This window comes from Brassica oleracea, chromosome C1, assembly GCF_000695525.1.
Source record: "Brassica oleracea var. oleracea cultivar TO1000 chromosome C1, BOL, whole genome shotgun sequence".
NCBI classification, from domain to species: domain Eukaryota; kingdom Viridiplantae; phylum Streptophyta; class Magnoliopsida; order Brassicales; family Brassicaceae; genus Brassica; species Brassica oleracea.
Genome location: NC_027748.1, coordinates 40025302 through 40052806, shown reverse-complemented (window position 1 = coordinate 40052806; position 27505 = coordinate 40025302). Strand labels below are relative to the sequence as shown.

Here is a 27505-nt window from a genome sequence, read left to right as displayed (position 1 = left end):
ATCTCGTGGCAAGGAGTTGATGTTTGCATAAGTCCATTACCTTTGTGTTTGTCTTTTCTAATACCTATATCTACAAAAAGAACAACAAAAGTGTTATTATAAACTGATGAATATGGCAGTAAAATAAAGCATATAGTTGTGATTTTTTTCTTTTTGTGACATTATGCCGACCATACTTTGTAAGCATTACCTGAAAAAATCATACAAAAATCTCGTCATAAGGGGAAAAGAAAAACACAAGCTCCATGTTAAGTTTGGCCTGATGTCAAGACAAATTCGATACGGTTTCAGCTTGTGCTTTTGAAAAACCTTCTGAGCTCTTTAACAATGCTTCAACTTCATCAGAACCACGAGCCCTTGAGTTGATTGTCTCTGTTTCCTCTTCACTTTCATCTTGGCTTTTTTGGTTTCAGCTGATTTTTTTCTCTCTCTATTCCCTTCACCAATCACGTCATTGACTTCAGTGTCTAAACCTCTGGTTTCATTTGTTATCCACTGTTTTGTCTCTGCACTCTCTTTCTCCTCTCTATCTACCACAACTTCTGGAGCTTTGGTTTCAGTTCTCTCTGGCAAATCAGCTGCAGAGTTGTTGATGTCTCCCTTCTTTGATGAACTCGCCTATTTCTAAAGGCTCAAAAGCCTTTATTTCGCTTTCTTCTTTAACATTCTCTCTGCTATCTCAGCTTCTAAAACTTTCTTTACAACTCCTTCCATCATGCACCATCTACTTTGAGAGAGTCTGCTTAACCAAATGAACCATCTGTCTCTATTTGTCCTTTGATCTCAGCTTTTTCTAAAGCTTTCGTTTCTGTATACTAAAAGAAAGTGACGTTTGTTCGGTAAGAAAGTCGAGTGTTTCCTTCACGTTCATTTAACTTCGTTCTAATCGTATTAAAAAGGGGAAAACCTCAAAATTGTATTCTACACTTTAAACATGTTGAGTGTCTCAACTCTTGCAGCCTCGTTCAATGGCAGATTCTCAAAGTTATAGTATTTTACAACACTCAATGCCTCGTCACAAACAATATCTCTCAGGCCAAGGTGCTGTCAGCATACTCCATTGCCCTTTGCTTCACGTACTCCACTCTCTCCTCGTCACCAGCAGATTTCTCATATTCCAAAAACTTCTTGAATAAAAACTGTGAACACAAAAAGCACAAACGGGTTAAAACAATCTTCAGTAATCAAAACACTTCATAAAAAGGAGTTTTTTTTTGGCACGCACCTTCATCTTCTTAGGAGGCAAGCTCAAGCTAATGGCTCTCTCGAACAAAGATCTAATCACATCAACTTCTCCCAACCGGATCTCCTGTAATAACCAAACAAAACTTGCGTTAAAAAACACTAAAAGATGGCAAATGAAACAAAAGTTCTGAAGAAGTGGAATATAACGAACCTGGTCAAGATAAACACTCCACAAGTCTGTTCTTTTCGGGTACTCCCTAAGAACGCGTTCAAAAAGTGATCTCCCTCTGTCTGCAACTCCGCATTTGAACTCAAGAATAGCTGTCTGTGATATAAATTTAATGTGCTTATGGCGCGGAAGACATAGCAAGGCACGATTCACGACGGACTGAATGTTTTCCTCGTCCAGCTTTAGATAACTTTGTATCTTCCGTAACCAAACCTAACAAAGCATACATCCGGATAAAAGGTCGTTAAAAGAGTGAAGAACGAACCCTCACTTAAAGAAGATGACAGATCAAACAGCATGTACCTTGCAGGATTGCTTGAACTTCTTGATCATCTCATCAAGCAGCTTATCAGCCAATTTATATTGCTCTGTTCTCTCGTACACGCCCAAGAGGGCATTGTAAACTTTCTTCGGGTCACAGTATTGACGCGCTCTTTCGAAAACTTTCTTAACAGCTTCCTGGATACGAGAAACAAAAACGAGAGTAAGATAGCAATATATATAGGTAAGATTAAAACAAAAAGCTTTCGCTGGAGTCATGTGTCTACCTCTGGAGGACTTCCATGTTCATTTTCCAAATTGAAGTAAGCAACCCATATGTTTAGCTTTTCTTCTTCTTCACGAATATTTATAGTCCTCAAGGCCCTTCAGTAAAGATTAAGGATCAGGATAAAATGAAAATAGAGAAAATCACATGTCAAACACAAATGCTTTTACTAAGCAAGTACTAGATCTAGGTGTTACATCATTTAATATAATATAGAACCCAGCCAATATAATCGGTAGTGTCCCTCTCTTGCATTGCGTTTCCCTTTTTCTTGAATGATGCACATAGAAGTTAGGGAAAGTTACCTCTCAGCAATGGACCTGGCTTTCTCAATATCAGCCAAGCTGAGCATGAACGCCATATACTTAATCCAGACAAAGCTGCTATTTGGAGAGCTTCTAACCATTTTCTCAAACTCATCAGCACTCTCGGGAGCGTGATTCTCCAGCAATCTTCCTTCAGCAGCTTGTATCTTTTTCTCTCTACAAAAGAAAATGTTTTCAGCACAGGTTGAAAGTTGAAACCAAATATATAGCATCGTAGCTTTCAAATCTAGGAACTAAAGAAATAGCCAACCTTTCCTCCTTGTCTTTTTGCCTTTCCCTTCTCTTGCTCTTTTCATCTTTATCGGCTCCCTGTAGTTTCTGATTTTGATTCTTGTCAAGGTCCGCCTCCTCAATGTCGTCAAGGTCAACCTCAAGCGGAAGGATAGAAGCCCTTGACTCAACTTGGGCAATAGCCAGAGAAGTTCCACTGTTTGTTTTCTGGAACCCAAAATCACCAACTGCTGTAAGAACTCCCGACTCCGACTCATTGATTGGATCACATTCCATGTTGGCTTCATTAGCTTTTTCTTCAGAAAATGGCTCTGCCTTCTCATCATCGCCGTTCACAAAATAGGAACTCTTCATCCCAAGGGATATACGTCGCTTTTCCTCGTCCAGCTAAGGGCAAACACAAAAATGAAAAGAAACAACAGTTATATTCCATGGATACATAGACCAATGGCACCTTAAAACATGATAATGTAAATGACAGAAAAACTGCGTTCAAGTTAACTCCCAAATTATATTTACAGGGCTCTTAGCATAGAAGGATCAGTGGTTGTTAAGTAAAATACTACACATCACTAATTCTTAATGACAAAGGACTACATACTGATAGAGTGCGGAAGCAATATAAGTCAAAGATCTAGGGTTTGATCTAGAACTCAGGTAACTTGTCGTCGAAGATAGCTACGTTAACAAGGTTAAGGTCGCGTCAAAGCTCTTAGGGGCGCAAATACTCTTTGCAGTGCTTATGAAAGCTCTTAAGATAACTCATTATCTTATTAAAATCCAAGGTGCTTACAAAAGTCTAATAGCATCGCTATATATACTAGCGAAGAATGACCTAATCCCTAAGGGATTAATTAAATCCTTTTCCTAATAGAAAACATAATAGCTATTAAAAGGAAAAAAGCCAAAACAAAGAAAAGGGAAATTCCTTATACAAAAAGGAAGTTGTGATCCTTGGTGATCACAAGTTACGCTGCATCACATACCTTTAAAATCTTTGCGGTGACGCTTTCCCCAGCTTCATATCTGGCATGTATATCCTCGATATGATCATCAGAAAGTTGTGATTTATGACATAATCCAACCTACCACAAAACAAGAAAGATAACAATTAAAATCTGGCAAGTCCAGTTACTCCCTACGAACGATTTGGCAAGCAGCATACTGTTTGAAATATTAACAAATTTTAACATAACACAAAACAAGATCTTTACCATGCCCGTTTGGTCTATTTCAATGAACAAGCCATAGGCCTCCACACGTTTGATTCTCCCAGAAATTATGTCTCCAACATGGAATTGCTTCAGGTCATAAGATTCAGATTTTGGTGGCCCACCAGCATTTCCTTTCTTCAAAGTGACTTCTACCCGCTTTGATAACGGCTCCACATTTAACACCCTAAATTCAAATTTGTTAGAGCAGAATATACTGTATTACAGAATATCTGTTTGACAGGAAGTCTGCGTTACCTGCCAGTGACAAGTTTTCCTACTGGAAATTCATTTTCGGGATCCTTGACAAAAGTGTCAGATAAATTTGACAGTAGAACTTTTGCGTCGAGTGTTCTTGAAAGCATGATAAAACAACCTTTTGACATCGTATTCTTGACATAACCCTGTAAAAGTTTGAATTAACATAAGTTCTACCATAAGGAAAGTAATTGAGTTGCTGAATCATGATTATTAAGGCAAAAGTACCTCGATTCCCATATCAGGAGAAAGATCTTCAATCCTTTCAAAACGCTTGCAAACACTGACACGGCAAATCATCACCAGGTTAATACTAGAGTCAAGGCTGAGAGAAAGGCTGACGATGAGCTTACTAGCATTTGATTTAACTCTTAAAATCTTAAATCCATCTTAAAAGCAACGCAGACAGTAATGCTTGTTATAGGCAGAAGAAAAACTTACTTATTACTGGAAGCTTCTGAGAGATGGTCCGAACTCATGCCATCTAGTGATGTCCGTAATGACAGTTCAATTTGCAAAGTCCCTTTACTAGAATTGCTGATTTCTAAGACCTTGCATTTGACAAATTGGCCTTCATGAAGACCATCTAATGGATTGGAGACCCATGAATCGTTGATTTCAGTAAAGTGAACTCTCCCAAACACATAAGGACCTATTTGCACACGAAGTCCACCAACACCAGGAAGTATCTTAGAAATTCTTCCACCCAAAATGTCTCCTTCATGAATGAATAGAGTAGCATCATCACCGGGAATGCTACTGTCTAGTTTATCCTTTTTAGGCCCTCCATCATTGCCAATGCTTTTCTGGATATTCAGTAGTGGGCGCTGAACCAACCGTACAGTTTTCTTCTCTTTATTGTACGTCAAAACATAGCCTGAAACAGCTTTACCAATGGGAAAACGCCCCTCGAACTCCTCAAGTTCACGAGCTTCGCATGCAGTGTCTAAAATGAATATGCGTGCCGTCACATTGCGAGATATTGCCAACCAAACCCATTCTTTATCCACTTTGTAGACATATCCGCAGACACGCTCTCCAGAAACAAACTCAAGTTGTTCCCTCACTTCAGTCAGCTCACCAGAGTCTAATTGATATTGCAACATAAAAAGATATGGAGAATATGTAAGATACACACAAAAGCATACTTCTGACACATACACACAAAAGCATACGGAATTCATCACTTTTGATCTTAGTCTATAATTATTGAACTAATTGAAAATAATTTTGCAAACATAACAGCTAGATGAGGGCATCAAATAACATTTTTAATTGATGGATCTAAACATTTACACGAATTACACTTTCTCACAATTTCCTGGAAGATTTAGACTAGGGGGGAAGAACTCTTTAAAGTTTAAAACCTATAAGCATGTGACCGTTCTGTGATATATATTCCAAATGTGAGTCAATAGGCCATAGGTTGATGAAAAAAATTCAATTCTCTTGGATTACCTCTAAGTATTGCAGGCTTTACAGAAAGCTCCCAGAGTTTACTCTTTTTATTATCCGTATGACAGGGCTTTGCAACAACCCTTGCAGACACTGATTGACCAACTCTGAATTTGGCAAAAGGTTCTTCATTTGTACCAACATCATTCACCTATCCAACCAAGAGTTGAGTCATATACGCAAATTTTCGTCCACCCAACATTGAAGAATGAACATTAATATCTAAAATGATGTAATGTAAGAAAAACCACCTCCGTTATGTGGATTCTTCCTCGGAAACTTTGGCCAAAGTTTACTCTTACTTCAAAAGGCTTAATTTCAGTAATCTGAGAAAGCAAAAGATGTTAGTCTGACACAGTAGAAGTTATGGTGGGATAGGTACTTGAAAAGTCCCGTCAACCTACATTTTCTATTCCTATTCTTTCTTTGTTCGTTTTCAAGTTCATGATTATTCCCCTTTGATTACCGGATTGTTTTGTTTACTCCTTTAAATACATTACGTATAGAAAGACATATGAAAGTAGGACATTAGTACCTCGGCTTGGACAACAGAACCAACTTCACAATTGGTTTTCTTCTTTGCCCTCTTAGACGATGTCTCAGAACTACCGGAAACAGAGTCAAGAAGTAAAAGCAACCTCCCGGACGTCAAAGGGTTTTGCAGAGCCTCAACAGACGCAACAACACTGCACGCCTCAACAGACGCAACAACACTGCACGGAGAAAATCAATAAAAGAACTTAGCTATGATCTAGTAGCTACACCAATAAGGACAGTACGAATATTGCTAATCAACTCCACATTTTTATACCAATATGGGGTATAAAATTCATGAAAAAGGGGAGCAAAAATAACAAATAAAAGATTATATAACAAATGGATAATGATCACCTTTGTCCAGTGGAAAACTGTTTCACTGGTAACTTCTGTGTGTTATAGTCTGATACTGCCGCATATCCAATAGAGTAATTATGTTCTGGAATCGACAAAATCTGGAAAAAGTGGCAACTCTGAGTGAGTAACATGCAATAATCATTAACTTAATGCAGTAAAGCGCTTACCAAGTATTGCTCCTTCACAATCTCTACAACAGCGCTGACCCTCTGGTGGATTTCAAGTTCCTTGGAAATACCTCTTTTACGTTTCTGAAACAAAAGAAAAGATACAATGTGTCATAAGATCCATCCACAGTAGCTCAATTTGAACTCAAGCTAACAAAGATGGGCTGAAAGATAACACGAATAAAGCAAAACTTGGCCAGAATAAATCTTATTGAAAGAAACCTTTTTTGACTGACTGTTGGACACCTCTTTGGCTGAGCTGTTTATGAGCTCAGGCCTCAAAGACAAATCAACTAGTCTCTCTGCCCTAGAAATATCAAGAACAACTGCTTGGACAACAGAGCCGTTTTCCAAACTAGTTCCACCCACTACAAATAAGAAACACAATGTGTAAGACAGAGGCAAGGTACAGATGTGTTAATAATGTAATGCAACCCATAATGACTTACAATGATACTTAGGTATAAAACCAAGGACATTATTAATATTGTCAAAATTCACCACCAAACCAAGGTCATTTTTATCCTGTACGGTTCCCTTGATCAAACTCCCAATAGAGAATTTCTCAACCCAGCTACACTCGCTTTCAGTAACACCAGATGATTGCAGGTTCGAGATCTGGACACATGAAACAAAGTAAGTTAGAAATCAATCCTTCTTTAGAACACTTGATGTACAGTGCTACTCAAAGTTATACAGACAGATCCAAAAATTCATAACCCAAGCTCAATTTACAGTGCAATACACAACGGGTTACATAAAGTCCCAATAAGAACAGAAAGTATGTCCCAAGATCACTACCTTCTCATCTGTAAGGAAATACTCTTCAACAAAAGAAGCATCTACAGAAGCACAAGATGACTGTTTCAATGAAAGAGTCACCCTGCTCTTTTCTTGATTGACCTACAAAAAATATTGCAAATGATCAAGATTTCATTATATCTTCAACAAAATAAATGTAGGGCCCTGAGTTCAGAGTTCACATACATCAACTATATTAGCCCGAACCGATTGTCCAACAAAGAAGGACTCTGAGAGATCTGCCCTGGGTTCGTCAATTGCCTTTAAAAAATAAAATGGAAAAAACTTCAAGAAACAGTATGCGAACAAAAATTTGATAAAGGAAACGCATAGTAAAAAACACTCCACCTTGCTTCTCGGGGCGAAACCAGTCAACCGACCCAGGAAACGGACGAAACAGCCATTCTCAATCAGGTTACAAACATAACCCTGTGTACAAAATTCATAAAAATAAATGTGACTAAACAAACAAATAAAATTCGACTGTACATTTCAAAGACGCAACTACTCACATGAACCACTGAGTTTGGCTGGAGCTGACTTAAATCCGAAGGGAGCTCTTCAGCAAACTTGATGAGAGAATATTTTGAGGAGAGAGCCAAGTTATTGCCTTCAATGTCTAAGATACACAAAAATTATTCCCTGTCACTATTACGTTTCTTCAACCACTAAAATAGTTAAAACTGTAACAGTAGTACTGCTATCCTGTAACTAGATGGATCATAAAAACATTTTTCATTCAACGACCGTCGGCACTAAGAAAGCCTTAAACCATAGACGTCCTTTAGATGTGTTAAGGATATAGGAAAAGAAACAAGTCTAAATTTTAGCAAGGATTATTGAAAACGTACCTATTACCAGCAGCTTATCAAGCTCAAATCCAGGTCTTAAAAGTGATATCATTAAATTTGCTTGGTCTACATCACAAAAAGAAAACTCAGAGACAAATGAATAAAACTAAAACTCAAAAGATACGCTCATTTAGGAGAAAACACGTACCATGATGATCAGCTAAATGTTCTGCAAAAATTGTACCCTTCAGAAGACCTTTGGATTTAACATGGACAGTGACTGCCTGAGGAGTTATACTATCAATTACCCCAGATACAATACTACCTAACTTGATTGAATCGTCTTCAGAAACGCTGTCGGAAATTATGTGCACAAATGTGAGATGCAGCATTTAATGATATTACAGCAGCCTTGAACGCAACACGATTATCACATAACAGATTAAAAGGGAAAAACCTTGTTGGCTTCATCATAAAACTGAGGTTGATCCTTCGAGTACCATGAACCGCACTGGTAACTCTACATTTGACAACCTCCCCAATATGAAACACTGAAGCGGGATCACTTCCAGGCTCTAAACCAAGTTCAAATCTGCTTAATCAAAGTATGTATAGCATATTAGACTAAGATCATCAAAATAGAGAAGATAAACCAATGCCTTTATGATGGAGAAAGAAAAAATCATCACTAAAAAAAGAAACCAGAACAGTAAGTCAACGGCACAGAAATGCAACAACGAATGCAGTAATTACCTGGCAACAAATCCTTGCACTCCATTATAGAAGCGAACAAAGCATCCATTCTTTTCAATCTTTGTTATCCAGCCATGCGTCACTAGTCCTTCAGTTGCATCAGCGTAAGAACTCAAAATCGGAAGTTTAGACTTAACCTGCAAAGAATATACATATTACCTCCACTAAGTGAGAAGAGGCTCGAATTGGTAACAACCAGAGACGTAATATTAACATATATGTTTTGTACGAATTGACTAGTTAAATAGCATTTCTCCACTCCTAACCTCCAAATAAGATACAAGTTCGGAATAAAAGTTCCTACAAATGATTTTATAGCTAACTTGAAAGGCTAAATAAAGAAGGAACTTAGTTTCTATTTAAAACTGAAGTGTAGCAAATGATATCTAAAATCAGCAGAAGGAAATAAAACAAGTAATGATAATAGAAACAAGATGCATTCTATCACCTATTTTACAAGAGGAAAATGATTAGATATTAACAACAAAGCGAATTCAGTAACTAGACACATCAAGATCAAGGAATATGCAAACAATGAAACAAAGTCAGCTCCACTATCAGAAAAAAACTTACAAGTGTTTTCTTGCAGGTAACAGTTATTCTCTTTGATTTGCAGCCCAGCACACGAAATATTAATTCAGCTCCAACCTGAAAGAAGAATCACAATTTATGCATGCCCAGCAACATTGCAAACCAAATGGTGTAGGGTCAATCTAAGGAGCCGACCTTGAACTTCTTCCTGGGCTTCCTAACTTCAAACTCAGACATATGCTGAAGTGGGCACATTGCTTTCAGACCACCCGGAAATTGCACAATGGCACCAAATGTATCAACAGATATGACTTTAGCCTTCGTCACCATGCCAGGCTTGACATCTGAGTGGGTGAACGCTGGACCTTCAAAGGCGCTTTCCTGCTCATACAAAGAACACCAAAAGAAAGAAAAAGTTACACCGAAAATCCACAAAGGTAAAAGAAACATACGTGTCCTAGAAAGGGAAATAAATATATGATTGTACATCAAACTATCACTTAATTGGCATTTAGATTAAGATGCTCGTACGATGCAAAGAATCAGTAATAAAAGAAAGGAAGATGCTTCTCATGCCAACGATTGTTAAAGAAAATAAAATCTGTTAGCACGTCTGGCAGTACACTACCTTTAAAGTCCCTATGGCCAACCCCTCTATCTGCTTAAGGCCGAGGACTCGAACACGGATGCGGCTTCCTTCCTTAAACTTCTTTTCAAGTTTCTTAACTTCATCTTCAGCAGCGTCATATGTCTGCAATTACGGTATATCTAAGGTTAAGAAGGATATGAGAGCATTAAATCATTTAAAAGAACAAGGCCCAATTGGACATACGCTAACATATGCTGGCGTTGAAACAGGCTTAGAAGGGAGCTCAAGAAGAAGGCCTGATTTATCAACACGGACAACTTTTGCTTCGTCGAATATGTCTCCGCTGGAGACATGCTGGAAAGAACCAAACACAAGTTTTACAAAATAATTTTATAAAAGAACAAAGATAAGCAAATGCAGGTAGGTCCACGAAGACCACACACAGAGAACAATGCTGTATTAAGGTATCAAAGTGACGAACCAAAATTGTGAGATAGTGATTCAGCATTCGGGTCAAGTTGAAGCATACAAATATAAGTTTGAAATCAGCAGGTGTAAGAAATGCTGGTGTTAAAATAAATGAACCTAATTTAAACTAAAAAAGTAGGCGACAATCAAGGTCTGTTACTATCATGTCACCATTATATTTTAGTGGAAGCGAAGGGACAGTAGATGCTTACCAGAGGAGGAGCCTTGTTGCCAACAAGATGTGGGTTTAACGTCAAACCAACAGCTCTAGTTGATGGATCGATAAACAACATTCTAGCATTAACCTGAAAAACAGTAGGAGCATTTGGTGCAAGTTATAGACCGAAAAGAGAAAAAAATATCTTTCACCAAAGAAAATAGACCAGAAAGTCAAAACAATCAAACAAATAAATAACTGCCAAGAAATAGAAATTAAACACTTCCAAAACTCCGTTAATCAAAGAATTCAAGTTGACTTAAAAATAAGATAAAAAGAAACGTAACCATTAGATACAAACACCTACGATTCTGAGCAACGAGATATCATTCTGAAGTAACTTTGTACCCACAAGCTTTAAAGATTGAAAGGGAGTTTCCAGCTTAAAAATACAGGACATAGTTTGTTCTTAGACAACTGCTCTGTACATGCTCTGACAACCTAGATTTTTCCTATTCATTTTTAGACAAAGACGCAAACCTGAGACTTCACAGAAATGTAATCATATGCTTCTGTATGCCATTACTAAATTCGATCAAGGTAGGGAAGTCACAGATTTAGGGGTGGCCCAAACTAACACGACAGTGGGACTACAAGATCAGCAAACTACAATGAGATTCATAATAAAAGCACAACAAAAAGAAATGAATACCATCTTAGTCGGATTATATTCATCCTTCCAGCTCTTGTTACATAATGGATTTTGTAGATGGAATAGATCAACCTGCACATAAGTGAGAATTGTTCCTCAGAAACGTCACAGAGACTTTATGTTAACTACGACAAAAATAGTTCCAGCTTAATCAATAACGCACACTACCAAAATCATTGGTAACTCACCGTTCCAGTAAAGTACATAAGAAATCCTAATAGTAATCCATTCTCAAGGGCAGACTGAACACGGGCATTAACCATCATGCCTGGGATGAGAAGATCGAACGACATCCCACTCAAATCCTTAGTCTGCAAAATGGTAATCACGAGGTTAAGTTTGTTTAAATCAAGGAAATTTAACTGCATAATTTAGGAAGTACGAGGCGTACCACACACTTTGCCACTGAATCTGGGTCAGAACTAAGACTAACAATTTTACGTTCTTTATCAATATTTGTAACCACGCCCTGAATAAGCTGTCCAGTCTTTAACTCCCGAGTTCCTGGAAAATTCAGAAAATGGTACATAAAGATTTTTAAGATGATCGGAATCAGAATAACCAGAGAGCCAGGAAGTTGCAAAGAAAAATCAAAGGCGTCCAAAAAGTTTTTTTCGGAGATGCATTTATTTTAGTTGGACATAGACAATTCATGATGTACGTTAGAAGGTACATTGAATATCATTCGCCAGATGAAATCAAAAGAAAAAGTTCTGTGTGAATAAGAGAGCAAACAGAGCAGTAGGTCAATGAGATTTAGTACCTTCATGGCTTTTCTTGATAAATCCTGTGATAGAAGGCATTCCAAATTGAAGGATATAACCATGATCTTCCACGCTTTTCACATTTGCAGTAACTACCTGAATAAGCATTATGGAAAAGAAATAAAGGACGATTATTTTTCAACAGCAATAAAAACTGAGTTGGTACTTGGTAAAGATACGACCCCATTAAGAAGATAGCAGAAGATCAGGATCACTATAGCTGACTTTCATCTGAAAACTGTTAGCCTCTGCTAGCGTAATAAATAACCTCTTAGCTCTATTAGCCATGAACTCTTACAGCTCGTTTTGGATCTTTGGATAGCTTTGGCTATGCAAACATACTTGAATACCAGTATCCACAAATACATATGAGAGTCTTACAGAAAGGCAGAGCTCCGAAGAAGTAAACATTACAAAATAAAAGGAAAATGAAGCAGGCATTGACATACCATCCCAGGTTGAAAGGAATCCAAACTGAATCCCTTGTGCAATAAAGAAAGTCGCAATGAAAGCCATATCTTTCTTTTCCCCGCCTCCTTCTTATCATCATCTAACTGCAACACAATGCAGGGAACAAGCTGACCCACAGAAAAGATGTCTCGAAGGAGTTCATTTTCATCGTCCTGGTTGAGAAAAAAACTCAATTCAGATTGCAGAAAACAAAACGTAAAAAAGTCAAAATGACCAAATGAAAGGGAGTATAGACAACCAATTATAAACCACAGCTAATACCTCAGTTCCGAAATCTGTAAAATCCAATGCCTCGCTTGCGCGAACTAAACCACGTAAGCCCCCTGGAAGACTCACTACAATATCTTTCTGGTTGACCTCAGTAACAACCCCCAAAAGCTTCATTCCGGCGGAAATATTCTGAACATAAACCCAATTAAACGTCAGAACAGAAAAAGTAGAGAGGTAATCTGCTTAAGAAAATCTTCTAGGAAAGTAGCATCATGTAACCAATGGTATAAAAGAAACAACTTAAGAGTAGCTATATTCTCCAATTCTAACTAAAGATCTTTACAGGTTCATAGTTCAATACCTTAATGGTAATCTTATTAGCATATCTCGGCCGTTTCCCAGTTAAACCACCGTCAAAAAGAGATCCCAATTCGTCTACATCGCTAGTGTTTCTCTTCTTAGGTTTCCCTCCTTTACTCCTCTTAGCAACACGCTCATCAGCGTCAAACTCAGCGTCGACTTCTTCATGAATCTTCTCACGCTCTTTCTTGCTCAGAGAAGAGCCTCCACCTGACCAATCAATTCAACGAAATGTGATTTCGCGAGAACAAACTGAAGAACGGATTCAATACTATATCTCTCGAGAGAGAGAGGGGAGAAAGAAACAATACCTCGAGGGAAGTCGGGAACCTCTTCGAGCTGCAGAGCCATGGCTTCAGACCTTGCAGCGACATCGTCCTTCGTCTTTTTGAACGGTTTCTTCGATGATTTGAATGCCTTTGTTGAATCGTTGCGTTTTCCGCTTGGAACTCTTTTCGATGGAGCCACCATATCTCTAATGGCGGAGGCAAAAAGATTTGGGAGTTTTGCTGTAAGGGGGTTTAGTGTTAAGCTAAGGAGAAGAAGTTTTTAGGGTTTTTCGAGTACCTCCCGGGTCTGGAGTTTTAACCAGAACTTTAAAAAAAAAAGTTGATTTGTAATAAGAAGTATGGGCCTATATGGGCCTTGTTTTAGATAAATCAATGAAGGCCCATTGTAGAATATTCTGAACGTTTCCTTTTGCCATGTGAGTTGATTTCAGAAGGAAAATTTTAGTAAATTTGAATCAGAAATTTAGTGGGGGGTTAGGTTAGTCTGGTTGTTATATTTTAATGAATTCATAAGTCCAAAAAAATATCATATATTATTGTATTAATAATTTTAAAACATTTATAAAAATCTGATGTTATTTAGTTTTACGGATCTACTTATGGATTTTGATTTTCTAGTGTATTTGATTCATATAGATTTTTTTTGTTAAAAATATGAATTCGAAACAAGTTTTATAAAGAAACTGAAATAATAAAACTACAGTTGTTAGATTGAGAAATTTTGAAATTTATAAAGATTTGCAAATTTTATATGAATTTTCAGTTCAGCTAAAATGCATATTCCTTATGTGTTATTTTGCTTTGAGTTTGCAAAGATATATTAAGAACTGAATCAACTGATGCATCACCTTATTTCATTTCATTTCATTTCGTTTCTATAATCTGAAATCTACATCACGTGTAGGAAACTGATCAAACGTTGGAGGAGAAAGATCGTATAAGGTAATCTTTTGTTTTACTTAATTTTTTAGTTATATATTCCCCTACAAAACAGAAAAATCTATCATCATCTTTTGTCCTTAAAACTAACCAATCTTTCATTCCTCTTATAAAAACAAAACTCACATACTTGTCTCCTAACGATAAACTAATAAGCAAATATAAAAATCTTTCTTGGTTTACTTAATCTCTTTCTATTTAAGTATATTCTTGTTGCTCATCACAAAAGGTATGTTTTCTAGGTTAAGTACATTGCAAGTCACCAGTTTCTTACCCAACAAGTTTCTGTTTTCTCAAAAGAAATGGAATGGCCAGTTTACTTTCTTAGTCTAAAAATGAACCTTTCTCTATTTCTTATTTCTTAGTTTGTGATGGAAGCTCTCTTCTTGAGTTATTCTTCTTCCTCCATTGCTGCGTCAATCAAACTTTCAAGATTACACGACCGTCGTGACTGGTGCACTTTGTTAAGGGACAAGAAAAGGGTAGGACCCACCTGGTGCCGCGTAGGTGGTGGTGGCGGTGATGGGAGAAACATCAAACCAGAGAGGCCTATTAGGGTCTCATCGCTTTTGAAAGACAGAGGTCAAGTATTGATTAGGGAACAGAGTTCGCCTGCTATGGACGCTGAGACATTGGTTCTGTCTCCTAATGTCAATGGTACAGCCATTGAGATGAATGGAGTGAAAACTCTGATGCCTTTCAATGGTGCTGCTATGGTGGGGATCAAACAAGGACTTGGCATCGTTAGTTATCTCCAAGGGAAGACGTTTCTAATCACTGGCTCCACTGGCTTCTTAGCTAAAGGTACGTAACAAACTTATACATGGCCGGTTTTTAGATTTTGGGGAGATTACCAGCAATTTAATAAAGGTTTATATAATTTTTAAAAAAAATATTTGAGGTCTATATATATATATATGTAATTTTTTCCTAAAATTTGGGGACCATAGGCCAATGTTTCACCAGCATGTGATCAAGACCGGCCCTGAACTTACATATAAATTTGTAATATTCCATAAATATGTCTTTACATCATTCCCCATGTGATATGTCCAGTATTGATAGAGAAGGTCTTGCGAATGGCTCCTGATGTTGGGAAAATATATCTCTTGATTAAAGCCAAAAACAAAGAAGCAGCGGTTCATCGGTTAAAGAACGAGGTAAGTTCATCTTCTTTTTGATTCCTGATTAGTCTAATTTTTGTTTCATGTTATGTGCATAATGGTATCCTATGGGGTTGCTGCTTTTTCAGGTGTTAGATGCAGAGCTTTTTAAAACTCTAAGAGAGACTCATGGGGCATCTTACCAGTCTTTCATGTTAGACAAGCTTGTCCCTGTGACAGGAAACATTTGCGATTCAAACATTGGGCTGCAAACAGATTCAGCAGAGGAGATTGCAAAAGAAGTTGACGTAATTGTCAACTCTGCTGCCAATACAACCTTCAATGAAAGGTTATTAGATTCTGCGCTTCTAGTTCTCTTGTTTTGTTATCTAGATAAAATCATTGTATGATCTTGTCTTACTAATCTTGGAGGAGATTGTAGATATGATGTTGCTTTGGACATAAACACACGAGGGCCTGGTAATCTCATGGGATTCGCCAAGAAATGCAAGAAACTCAAGCTTTTCTTGCAAGTATCCACAGGTATGTGAATGGGAAACAAAGAGAGCTAAAGTGTTTTGGCTTCTTCATTTGAAAAAAAAAATCATTGGTGCAGCTTATGTGAATGGACAAAGACAAGGAAGGATCATGGAGAAGCCCTTCTCGATGGGAGATTGTATAGCTACAGAGAACTTCATGGAAGGTAACAGGAGAGCATTAGATATCGATAAAGAGATGAAGCTAGCTCTTGATGCTGCAAGAAAAGGGACTCAAGATCAAGATGAGGCGCAGAAGATGAAGGATCTCGGTCTAGAGAGGTAGTAATCTAAATAATAAATATTCACCTTTGACTATTGCTACACTCTTAAACACACAAAAAAAAAATGAAACAGGGCAAGATCATATGGATGGCAAGACACTTATGTTTTCACCAAAGCAATGGGAGAGATGATGATCAATAGCACTAGAGGGGACGTACCTGTGGTTATTATAAGGCCTAGCGTCATCGAAAGCACTTGCAAAGACCCTTTCCCTGGATGGATGGAAGGAAACAGGTAACTTGTATATATATGTCACATGATGTATAGATGTGACTGTATACATAACAAAACTAATTCTTAATCTACAAAACAGGATGATGGATCCTATAGTGCTGTGTTATGGAAAAGGACAGCTCACAGGGTTCTTGGTTGATCCAAAAGGAGTTCTTGATGTGGTTCCGGCTGATATGGTCGTTAATGCGACATTAGCTGCTATAGCAAAGCATGGAATGGCTAAGGCAGATACAGAACCTGAGATAAACGTGTATCAGATCGCTTCTTCAGCGATAAATCCTCTGGTTTTCGAGGACTTAGCTGAGCTTCTTTACAACCACTACAAATCTACCCCGTGCATGGACTCGAAAGGTGTTCCTATTAGGGTGCCTTTGATGAAGCTTTTCGACTCCGTTGATGATTTCTCGGATCATTTGTGGAGAGATGCTCAAGAACGGAGTGGCTTAATGAATGGTATGGACTCATCGGATAGTAAGATATTACAGAAGCTTAAATTCATATGCAAGAAATCTGTTGAGCAAGCCAAACACCTTGCCACTATTTATGAGCCATACACTTTCTATGGTGGAAGGTAAGAACTAAGAACTTTAATGATTATATGACCAAAACGAAAAACTTTGAATCTTTTTGTTTGTTTTCTTTTTTTTTTGATGAAGATTTGATAACAGCAATACACATAGATTAATGGAGAATATGTCTGAAGAAGAGAAGGTTGAGTTTGGGTTTGATGTTGGAAGCATTAACTGGAATGACTACATTACAAATGTTCACATTCCCGGTTTAAGAAGACATGTTTTGAAAGGAAGGGCTTAGGTCAAATCTTTTCTTTGATCGTTTTTCTATGTCTAATCGTGTTATGTTATCTAATATATGATTTTAAATTGTAATAATTTGAAAGTAATAATTTATCTCAAGTTTACCAAAGTCTAATCACGATCGAACTCGAAGGGATCCAAAACGAACCTAAAACGTGTCTTCTAAGTTTAGTGCAAACGTTATTTTATAAACAAAACTGTTACATGCAAGACTTTTATGAAAAGTCTATATAATATTTCAGAAGTATGAGAGGGAAAACTCAGAATTCCCAGTAAACATAGTACAGAAGTTAGCATGATTAATGGGAAGTTCTTAGCGGAATATAAGAACCCGTCTCTTCACTTTTAACTAAAAAAATTAAGAACCGGATTCTTAGTTTTTTTAGTTAAAAGTTAAGAGACAAGTTATTATATTTCTTAAGTACCTCATCTTAAGAACCTCTCATTAATCATGCTTTAATTAGAGTAGGCAACATGAAACCCATCAACGTAGATGGGAGAACAAAAAAGATCCAGTAGTAACACAACGGTATCTTATATAATAAAGGAGATTTGCCTCTCTCCTCCTGCGTCCACGTCAGCAAGGAAGGAGGGGCAAATCGCGACACGCCAGCACAGCACCCTCTCTCCTGCGTTTAAAATGTCATTTACGGATCGTATATTTTGGGCTTTGTCGTTTGTTTTGTATTATGTATTTTTTTGGGTTTTGTGGAATTTTTAATATTTGGACCTTGGTATGTTTGGCCCAGAGTTAGATATATTATGTTTGTGTATCGTCTTCAACCCCGACGTCTTCTAAATCCTAATCTCAGCTTCTTAGTCATACACCACAACTGAGTAACGGCTTCACCACTTTATGCTGAAGCCATAAACCTTACATTTAATCTTAGTTAAGTCGAGCCCCACTACTTCTCATTACTTCACAACCTTCGATCTCTTCGGTTTCTTCGCGATTTTGGATCTATAAATAGGCAGCTCCTTCTTGATGGTTCTCACAGATTCATTACTTCTTCCTACTTAAAACTCATACAAAATCCTGCATTTCTTCACACTTCACTGTCAATTGGCATTGCATAGGAAAACCGATGTGGTCTTCAAATCACGACGCTTCTGGACCACACCTTCTGTAACAGTTGCCTTTACCAATCATCTGTGAAATTAAACAGATCACGGCGGTTTCCCACATTTTACAGTCCGACTCCAGCCCACTTCTCCAACAGATCTCCGACGATTAATAGGAACTCCGCGACTAAGAAATTCTTCGAACGGCCGTTTCCTCCTCCGTCTCCGGCTAAAACCATCACAGCTGTTCTCACGAGACGCACGGCTCCTGCTTTGCACTCAATGTCAACTCGACTTTCACACTCCACCAAAATTAGACATAATGTTACAAAGATCTACGACTATATCTCCAAGTCATTTTGTCGCTATTATTTATTGTATCAATTTAATTGGTTGTACATTTTACAATGTCTTACACTACAAAAAAAGAATGAATTGTATCACTTAATTTATATCACAAAATAAAGTGATTCTATTTTATATCATTTTTGTAAATGAGACAAATATATAAAAGTTAGCATCATTTATAAGAAATTGATGTTTTATTAAATTATTTGGCATCAATTCAGTAAAATGACATATTTTTGTTGTAAGTTGTATCACTTTAACAAAAAATGATACTATTATATAAAGTTATATCAATTATATAAATGATGTATTTATTTTGCTGTTGACATCACTTATTAAGGTGATACTTATAAATAAAACCGATCCTAATAATTTTTTTTATATATCATATATAATTATGTTAAATAATTTCAGTTACAAGAACTGATGTAACAATCACAAAACCAAATAAAACAACCCACTAAAACCAATCCGTTTAAAAACTATTATAAACTTCACAATCCAAACATTACGTGAAGTAGTTACTGATATATTCTTTGGGTTTGTTCTGTTTTTCTGTAATTCAATTAGTATTTATTTTATAACTGTTTACCTCAATCAAAAATCTTCTTCTCTATCATGATCCATATTTCATGAGTTCTTCTTCTTCTCTCAATTTTAAACTTTTTGTTAGTTTAAATTTTTCAACAAATATTATTCATTTCTTTCTTAAATTGAATTAACGTCTCCGGTCTCTCTCTCTCTATATATATATTTGTTTTTGTACATTGTCGAGATTTCAAATTGTGATGACAATGAGGTGTTTAAAGAAAAAAATGATGATAATATCTAAGGAAGAAGATGATGAGACATGATGTGTCTAGGGTTCTTGGTATTTTGAAGGTATTATAAACAGATTTGACTTTAGAATAAATCTTAGTTATGTGGCAACTCTTTTTCCTAAAGATTGGTACTATTGTTGTCAGCTTTCAATAGCAATTGGGTTTGATGCCGGAGTATTGTCGTGTCTGGAGCACATGCATGAAAGCAGAATAGTGGTCTGAAGATGAAGAGTACATGACTGTCTCATGTTGTCTGAAGTATAAATTGGAAAAGTAGGAGCAACAAGCTTCACTTCATGATGGAAGATTGAAGATGGAAATAAAATTCAAAGAACAAGAAGGAAAAAAAAAAAGAATTTAGATAGAAGAAAATCATGATCAGTTATTTTTAACTATTTTTTTCTCTAAATTCATCTATTTTACTGATTTATCTGTAAAGCTTCTTTAATTTTTTTTTCTCGTCAAATTATACTTTCAGTGGAAAAGAATAAGAAATAGTCAATGCAATTAATTTTTTTATTTTATTTATTGACAAATTTATTTACTGTATAAGAATAATTAATAATATTTAAATTTAAAATTATAAAAATATAATCATTAAAATAATTCCGAATTTTAATATTTTTAATTTTTAATAATTGATAAATAATAAATAATAATTTATTGAAATCAATTATTATAATTGATGTTAACACTAATATAATTGATGTTAACACTAACATCATTTAAAAAAAAACTGATGTAAGTTTTAGAATCATTTTTTGCAATTGATATGTATTTAACATCACTTAAAAATTGATGCAAATATTCAAATTTTTAACATCAATTATTAGGACAAAGATCTCATATGGCCTAAATGTCCAAAAAAAATCTACACCACCCAAAAAAAATCCGTGTGACCTCTTACAAGTTGATTTACTTATTTAGCCTTAATGAAATAAATAAAAAATTAATTAAAATTAAAAAAAAAATCTCAAAACGGAGGATTCCAAAACGGATACGATCTCAACCGCCGGATCTCCTCTCGAGATCGCCGGACCCTCTCTGCCTCGAGACCGCCAGATCTCCTCGTCGCTGCTCCACCGTCTCGAACCGTCTGCGGCATCATCTTTTCTTATCACCGTCACGAGCTCATCCTCATCGTCTGTGTCATCACAATCTTTTCTTATCACCGTCACAAGCTCATCGATCTTCCAAAAACGATCAACTCATGTTAGTTAGGAAGAAGCTTAGGTTGAGGACAAACAGATCGAACGAATCAAGCTTGCAAATTGGGAATTGGTCGCTTCCTCCACTTTCATGGATCGAAAGATCCAAAGCTTTGCTCAACTTTGAGCTTTTTGTAGAATTGGTCCCTGCACTTTGGATATCTTTGTTTGTGGCCTCAAACTTCTAAAAGTTATAGTTTTTCTCCGCTATTTCGCCCCAGAACTTCTGATTATACAACCAAACCCCTTGTATATACAAAATGTACGAATGCAACTCCTAATAATGACTAAATGTAATATTTAAACATAATATGATCAAAATTAATAGCTAAAAACCTATAAAATTAATATACATCGTACTACATTAGACTTTTAATATGTATTCACTTGTTTACCACAATATTTTAGAAAACATTCACGAGGCATATTTTACAAAATTTATGATTCCCGAATATGGTAAACATAGTATGAACAAATAAACAAGCGGTACAACTAATAAAATTATATTTTGTATATGGTACAACTATTTTTTTTAATTTTGTAGTTCAAGTACAACTATGTTCAAGCCAGTACAACTCAAAACTTGGTACAACTACGTGTTAATATGTTCATTAGTTGTACTAGTTTTTGAGTTGTATCGACTTGAACGTAGTTGTACTTGGACTACAAAATTGAAAAAATTAGTTGTACCATACATCAAATATAATTTTATTAGTTGTACCACTTATTTACGTGTCCATACTATGTCACAAATGTTATTTATCATATATTTTGTATATTTTTCCAGAAATAATGTGGCTAAACAAGTAAATAACCACTATATGCCTTATACTTTTAAGGTTTGTTAACTTGTTTGTTCACTATATTTTTGAAAAACATACACCGAATGCATTTTAACCAAATTAATGATTCGACTTTAGTGGGACAAAGACATGTACACATAAAGAATTTGTACAACTGAGGTAAGTTTAAAATTTATGTGGTTCAATTAGTTTTTTCGATTAAACTGTCAAAGTACAACTATGTACAAACTGGTACAACTCAAAACCTAGTACAACTATGTACAATCCGGTACAACAAATCATATATGGAAATACAACAAAACATTGATGTGTCATCTCTACATATCAAAATGCAAGTTGCATCATGTTATTTTTGTATATGTGTTTACAATTGGTCTATCTCTTATCTTATTTTTATGTACATGCGAAGAAAAAAAGACTTTGGGGCGGAAGCCTACCACTTAGTTGCCTTAGTTGTATCAGTTGTACAAAATTTAGAGCTTTTGAACTAGTACACATGGTACAACTTTGTCATTTTAAAAAAAGTTAAATTCACATTGTGTATTCCAAATGAAAAAAAAATTAAATGGCCAAACTAGTATGTGGTAGAATTATACTAATGTTAAACCTATTGTACATGTGAGGCTATTTATGTGTTTTCTATATGAAAAAACAATCAACTGACCAAACTAATATGTATATCCTTCTATTTTTACATCATTTTTGCAGTATGCTCTTCTAAATGTCCTTGTACTGCAATTTGTCCGGCTCCACAGCTGCTTTCTTCGGGCTTCGGGTGCAAAAAGATGAAGATGATTTTTTTTGGAGAAATGATACAACTAGTATAACTAATACAACTAGTAAACAAATTATAATCTATTTTTGGGGTTAAAATACATTAAATCAAAGTCTATAAAATTAAGAATTTTTTTTAGGTACGTAATTATCAAAACGCAAAACTAAATAATATTTTTAAAATTTGTAGATATTAAAAAGAAACTGATGGTAATGGGACTCTTAAAATTACAATTTAAAAAAAAACTTGATAATTTTTGAAGAATTTTTAGTAAGAAAAATCATATGATTATAAAATTAAATTAAATAATATTTCAAAAAATCGTAAAATATTATTATATTTCTACTTCTAAAATTATTTTATGTATTGTTATCTTAATGATGTTGTGTATCTCTCTTTTTCACAGCAAAATTGATATACCATGGATTTGACCCATTTTCATCCTTGGTATATAAGTATTTTTACTATCTATAACACTATATATTCTATCTTATTAGGTATGTTTTATGGTTCAGAAGTATGTTGGAGTAAAGTGATAATTATGGAGCATTTAGGAGCTTAAAATATATTTCATCCGAGCTGACCATTAGAGGTCGATATGAAGAAGACGCAATCGATCGATGCACACCTAGTGCCGTCGATCGATACAAAAGAGAAGCCTCGACGATTGAAGATTATGATCGATCGATGTACATCATGTACCATCGATCGATGTCGAGACGCGAGATGCTTTTTCATACGGCTCTTCCAGATCTTAAACTACAATTTTAAACTACAATTTTCTTATGGCTCGGCAGTTGTCTTCTTCGCCTTTGGGAGCCAAAACATGAAGATGATTTTTTTTCCCGTATATAGTACAACTAGTACAAATGCTAAATAAATCATTATCCAAACAAATACTATATAAACAAACTATTAACATATTTTGACACATACATGAAGACTACAACAACATTTTCATTGGTTATACATCATCCATTTCTATAACATCATTCATACGCTGAAAACAAAAATCAAATATAATCATATTAATTGTAAAATTGTAGTAATTATACATGTTTTAGTTTTTCTAGTTATAGATATATTTTGACAGATGCAAGCGAGAAAGAATAGGGTAATATGTATTATTAGTTCAACATCATCTTTTTGTATAGCATTCATACGCTGAAAACAAAAACTAAATATCACATTATTAGTTACAAAGTACTAGTAATTCGAGTTCTAGTTGTACCAGTTATATTGGTTATACTCAATTTAGTTGTACAAGTTATACATTTTCTAGTTGTACTAGTTGCACTAGTTGGAGTTGTACTAGTTGTACTAGTAGTACTCTGCGTTCTTATTTTTTATGAATCTCGTATGTATATGATGAAATTTGGTTTCGAATAAGACATAATGGATTAAGAAGACTATGTGTTGATCGATTTAGGATAACAAAACGAAAATTGATAAGTGATTAAAGAAACTTTTGACTTTGCTTTAAAATTGAAGAAGTATCAATGGAGAAGATAAGAGAAAGAAAAAAAAATTAGAGTTTAGATTTGGGTCAGGTTTTGGGTCGGATCTTGGATATGGGTCTGGGTAGGATATGAATGGCATGGATTTGTAAATATGTTAAAGTGTGTTGGTTTTTTTGTTATTTCCTATAATTTTTTGAATTAAATTTAATGCAAAATGTAAAAAAAAAAAAAGTGGTCCATATCAGATTATTCCTAACCCTTTTGGTCCATAGGAGAATTTGATCCTAATTATTAATAAAATGATGTAAATTATTTGCATCACCACTTTCAGAGTCATTTATATAAATGATATAAATTTCTTTTACATCATTTATAAGCGACTCAAAAATATAAAATAAATAACATTTTACAATGTCTTACATCAAACTTATATAAGTAAAAAGAATATTTAGATAATGAGTCCGATTAGTTGTATTGTAAATGCAGAAATTTTGATGTAAGAATTTGGACTGTAATTTCAAGTGATATAGTTGTAAGTTTTTTTATCTAGAAAATATTATAATTTTTAAACCGCTGAATTAAGAAAAATAAAACATAAAAGTATATGATTATAAGTTTAAGGAGAATGATCTATTAAATTACATCGAGACGAATGAAAAACAAAATATATAAATAGTTTTAAGTGAAATGAAACATTTCTACAATTTAACCCAATTAAACACCATAAACCAAAATTACTCAGTTTTTGTTCATTCTGCTCATTACCTTATATATAACTTCCAATAGCCAAAAATTGGATACTAAAAATTTTGAAATGCTTAAGACAACAAAAATGAATAATTTAAAATAAATTTATAACTGTTTAGCTACTTATGTTTTTTATAATAAATTATAATATATATATAATCATACTAAATATATATTCAAAATTAAAATTTAAACAAAAATCCCGGGCACAAGGATGAGACTTTTCAGCTAGTATTCAATCCAACGTTATCATCAATGGTACTAAAACATATTTGTAGTTTAGTGTAAACGTTATTTTGAAACCAAACCGTTAAATGGTGATTTTCCCAAAGAACTGTTAAATAATGAATTAACATAAACGTATCAATGAATAAACTTATCATCAATTAATTACTCTTAAACAAAATAAAACGTCTACGCATTGCCCTATAACATCTCTAGTTCCTTGTCACCAATCTAACATCCTAAACCAAAAGTAAATATGGCAATGTCTCTTTCCATGTTAACTCTTGTATTCACCGTAGTATTTATCATGGCTCACACAACTTTTTCCCAACAATTTGATCGATATTCACTAGAGGTACCAGAAGATGTGAACATATCTCCCATGCCAGATTTTGATATCTACGTCGAAACTCCCGATGAATCTCCATTCGAAGCTGATTCACCGACAATGGAATATAACATGAAACTTGGGAGACAGTACTCGGACAAACAATTCAATTTTCTTCAGATTTGCCTTCAAAAGCTGAATTCGGATTGTGGAGATAACATTGTCAAGAACATGTTGGATAAAACTACGACGCAATTGACGAATGAATGTTGTCTTATTCTATTAAAGATTGGCAAAGATTGTCAACTAGGAGTGGCACATATCATTTCTTCAAACACTGAATATAATAATATTGCTTCGAAGGCTATTCCAAAAAGCAAACATACATGGAAAGATTGTGTCCGCAGAGTTGGGAGCCATATTGGTTCTCCAATTTTTTTAGAAGAACTAAACTAATATTTCATCGTCTTGATATTATATGCATTTTGAGATTTATTTTGGAAAAACTAAACTAATATTTCATCATCTTGATATTATATGCGTTTTGAATTTTATGATTCCTATCACACTACTGAAAAATGCATTATACGTTTGATGTACTATTAAGATTATATGGCCATGCCCATGCAAATATACATATTTTCTAATCAAGGTTCTCGGATCCAATGAAAAATACTCAATGATGGTATCGTTCTCGTTTGATAGAGAATAAACTGTTCCAACTTGGGTTGGTTTGCAAAATACTGTCAAAAAATCATTTACTTAACGGCAAAACAATGTAAAATATATTTGATATATGTTTTCATAAGTTATATGTAGAAAGAATGCGAATCACAACAGCGCATACCGCCATACGCAATTGTAGATCTTAAGTTATATTATGACCCATATAACTTTTCAACAAATACTCATTTCCCTATAAGTTATATCGTTTGTTGTCACCAATCTAAAATCCAAAATCAAAAACAAATAAGCCAAAGTCTCTTCTCATGGTGATACTTGTATCCATAGTAGTAGGTTCGACGTCTCAGCCAACTTTTTTCGAGAAATTGATCAATAGTCACAAAAGGTATAAGAAAATGTGAACATATCTCCTATTGAAGCTCCCGCCAATTTACTAGAAATTAAATATGAGATGGAGCTTATGCATCATTACTCGCATGAACATTCTCGATTTTCTTCATGTTTGCCTACAAAATTAGAATTCGAAATGTGGAAACGACATTTTTAAGAACATGTTGGATGAGATGACGACACAAATATTGACAGATGAATGTTGTTGTATTTATTAAAGACGGACATTTAGGACTGACCCAAATTATTATTTCGATTTATGAGTATAAAGATATTGCTTCTAACACAATTTCGAAAATCAACAGAGATGAAACAATTGTGTTTGGGAAGTTGGGAGCCCGGAGCCAAATTGGTGCTCCTGTCTCTTCGGATGATTTAAACAATAGCACCTCATTATGATGTTATATGTGTTCTCAGTGTTATGATTGTTACCGTTATACCAGATGTTTTGTCTGCACATACGGTGATAATCATCTTATATATGAATACTTATTAATTTATGTTTTATTAATCCAAAAATCGGCATAATAAAACTCTAATTGATGACCATGTTGAAGGAAAAACTTTATGGTGAATTCTTTGTTCCTTAAAATTTATCTAGTTATATTGAATTTTAGTCAAATTATTGAAAGGTGGATTCCATTTTTTCCCTCTAAGTTCCCTATGGAGGAATGAATTTATAAGGAAAAATTTCCCTATGCAATTTTGATAAGGAACAAATTGAAAAAAATTAATATTTTATTTTAGTTTTTCAATTTGTCAAATGAAAATTTATTTTTCATTTTTTTCATTTTTTCCATTCTTCTAGTAATCACCAACTGAAGCCATAGTGTTTCACAGATTAAACTTAAACTGGTTTTAAGTAAAAGCAATTAAAAGAAAATTTGTTTTAAATTTAGTACAAGTTAGTTTTTAATTATGATTTCAAATAGTTAAATCAAACATCCAATTATTAATATATGTCAAAAAAATGTTTATCAAAGTATATATTTATTATTATGTTAAAAGGTTTTAAAACACTCATATATTAAAAATAGTTAGAAAATATCTTTATATGAATATTGTTCTTTGACTAATATTTAATTATAAATTGTTTTATATCTTAATTTTTTAAATTTATAATAAAAAATATTGTTTTCAGATAGTAACATAATATATAAATATATATATAATAATTATCTTAATTTTTGAAATATATTTTCACAATTTTATTATATTAGTTTATAATTAATTATTAATTATTTAAAATAAAATAAAATTCGTGTTTCATTATAAATTCATTACGGGGTTGTGCAAATTAATAAATAATCGGTTAAAAAATAATAATAAATCAATTACCTAT

The 27505-nt window shown here is 34.5% G+C and overlaps 3 protein-coding genes across 4 annotated transcripts; 2 read left to right on the top strand and 1 right to left on the bottom strand.

The window, feature by feature from the left end:
• Nucleotides 1–866: 866 nt before the first annotated feature.
• Nucleotides 867–13678, bottom strand: LOC106318301 (protein RRP5 homolog). Of its 2 annotated transcripts, none has more exons than XM_013756217.1 (40): nucleotides 13422–13678; nucleotides 13112–13320; nucleotides 12802–12939; nucleotides 12519–12692; nucleotides 12069–12165; nucleotides 11697–11809; nucleotides 11494–11616; nucleotides 11306–11377; nucleotides 10649–10741; nucleotides 10212–10322; nucleotides 10008–10130; nucleotides 9575–9760; nucleotides 9422–9496; nucleotides 8849–8985; nucleotides 8553–8687; nucleotides 8304–8449; nucleotides 8156–8221; nucleotides 7817–7923; nucleotides 7653–7733; nucleotides 7491–7565; nucleotides 7305–7406; nucleotides 6953–7121; nucleotides 6726–6871; nucleotides 6504–6587; nucleotides 6334–6434; nucleotides 5978–6155; nucleotides 5694–5768; nucleotides 5446–5593; nucleotides 4429–5074; nucleotides 4216–4270; nucleotides 3988–4133; nucleotides 3733–3916; nucleotides 3505–3603; nucleotides 2538–2905; nucleotides 2267–2443; nucleotides 1963–2059; nucleotides 1718–1873; nucleotides 1397–1627; nucleotides 1226–1309; nucleotides 867–1139 (listed from the first exon to the last, which is right to left on the bottom strand). In XM_013756217.1, exons 1-40 carry the CDS (start codon nucleotides 13579–13581, stop codon nucleotides 1032–1034), a joined length of 5775 nt encoding a protein of 1924 aa, XP_013611671.1. In that variant the 5' UTR covers nucleotides 13582–13678; the 3' UTR covers nucleotides 867–1031. The 2 variants fall into 2 exon arrangements, with proteins under 2 accessions (XP_013611671.1, XP_013611679.1); XM_013756225.1 differs by having other exon boundaries at nucleotides 5978–6128.
• An 808-nt stretch (nucleotides 13679–14486) lies between these two features.
• On the top strand, nucleotides 14487–17427 carry LOC106293620 (fatty acyl-CoA reductase 2). The gene is made up of 9 exons (XM_013729296.1): nucleotides 14487–14568; nucleotides 14705–15143; nucleotides 15396–15499; nucleotides 15592–15791; nucleotides 15885–15985; nucleotides 16059–16260; nucleotides 16336–16497; nucleotides 16577–17068; nucleotides 17154–17427. The coding sequence occupies exons 2-9, from the start codon at nucleotides 14711–14713 to the stop codon at nucleotides 17308–17310; spliced, it is 1851 nt and encodes a 616-aa protein (XP_013584750.1). The 5' UTR covers nucleotides 14487–14568; nucleotides 14705–14710; the 3' UTR covers nucleotides 17311–17427.
• A 7590-nt stretch (nucleotides 17428–25017) lies between these two features.
• Nucleotides 25018–25545, top strand: LOC106340157. The gene has a single exon (XM_013779022.1). It carries the CDS (start codon nucleotides 25018–25020, stop codon nucleotides 25543–25545), a length of 528 nt encoding a protein of 175 aa, XP_013634476.1.
• The last annotated feature ends 1960 nt before the right edge of the window (nucleotides 25546–27505 follow it).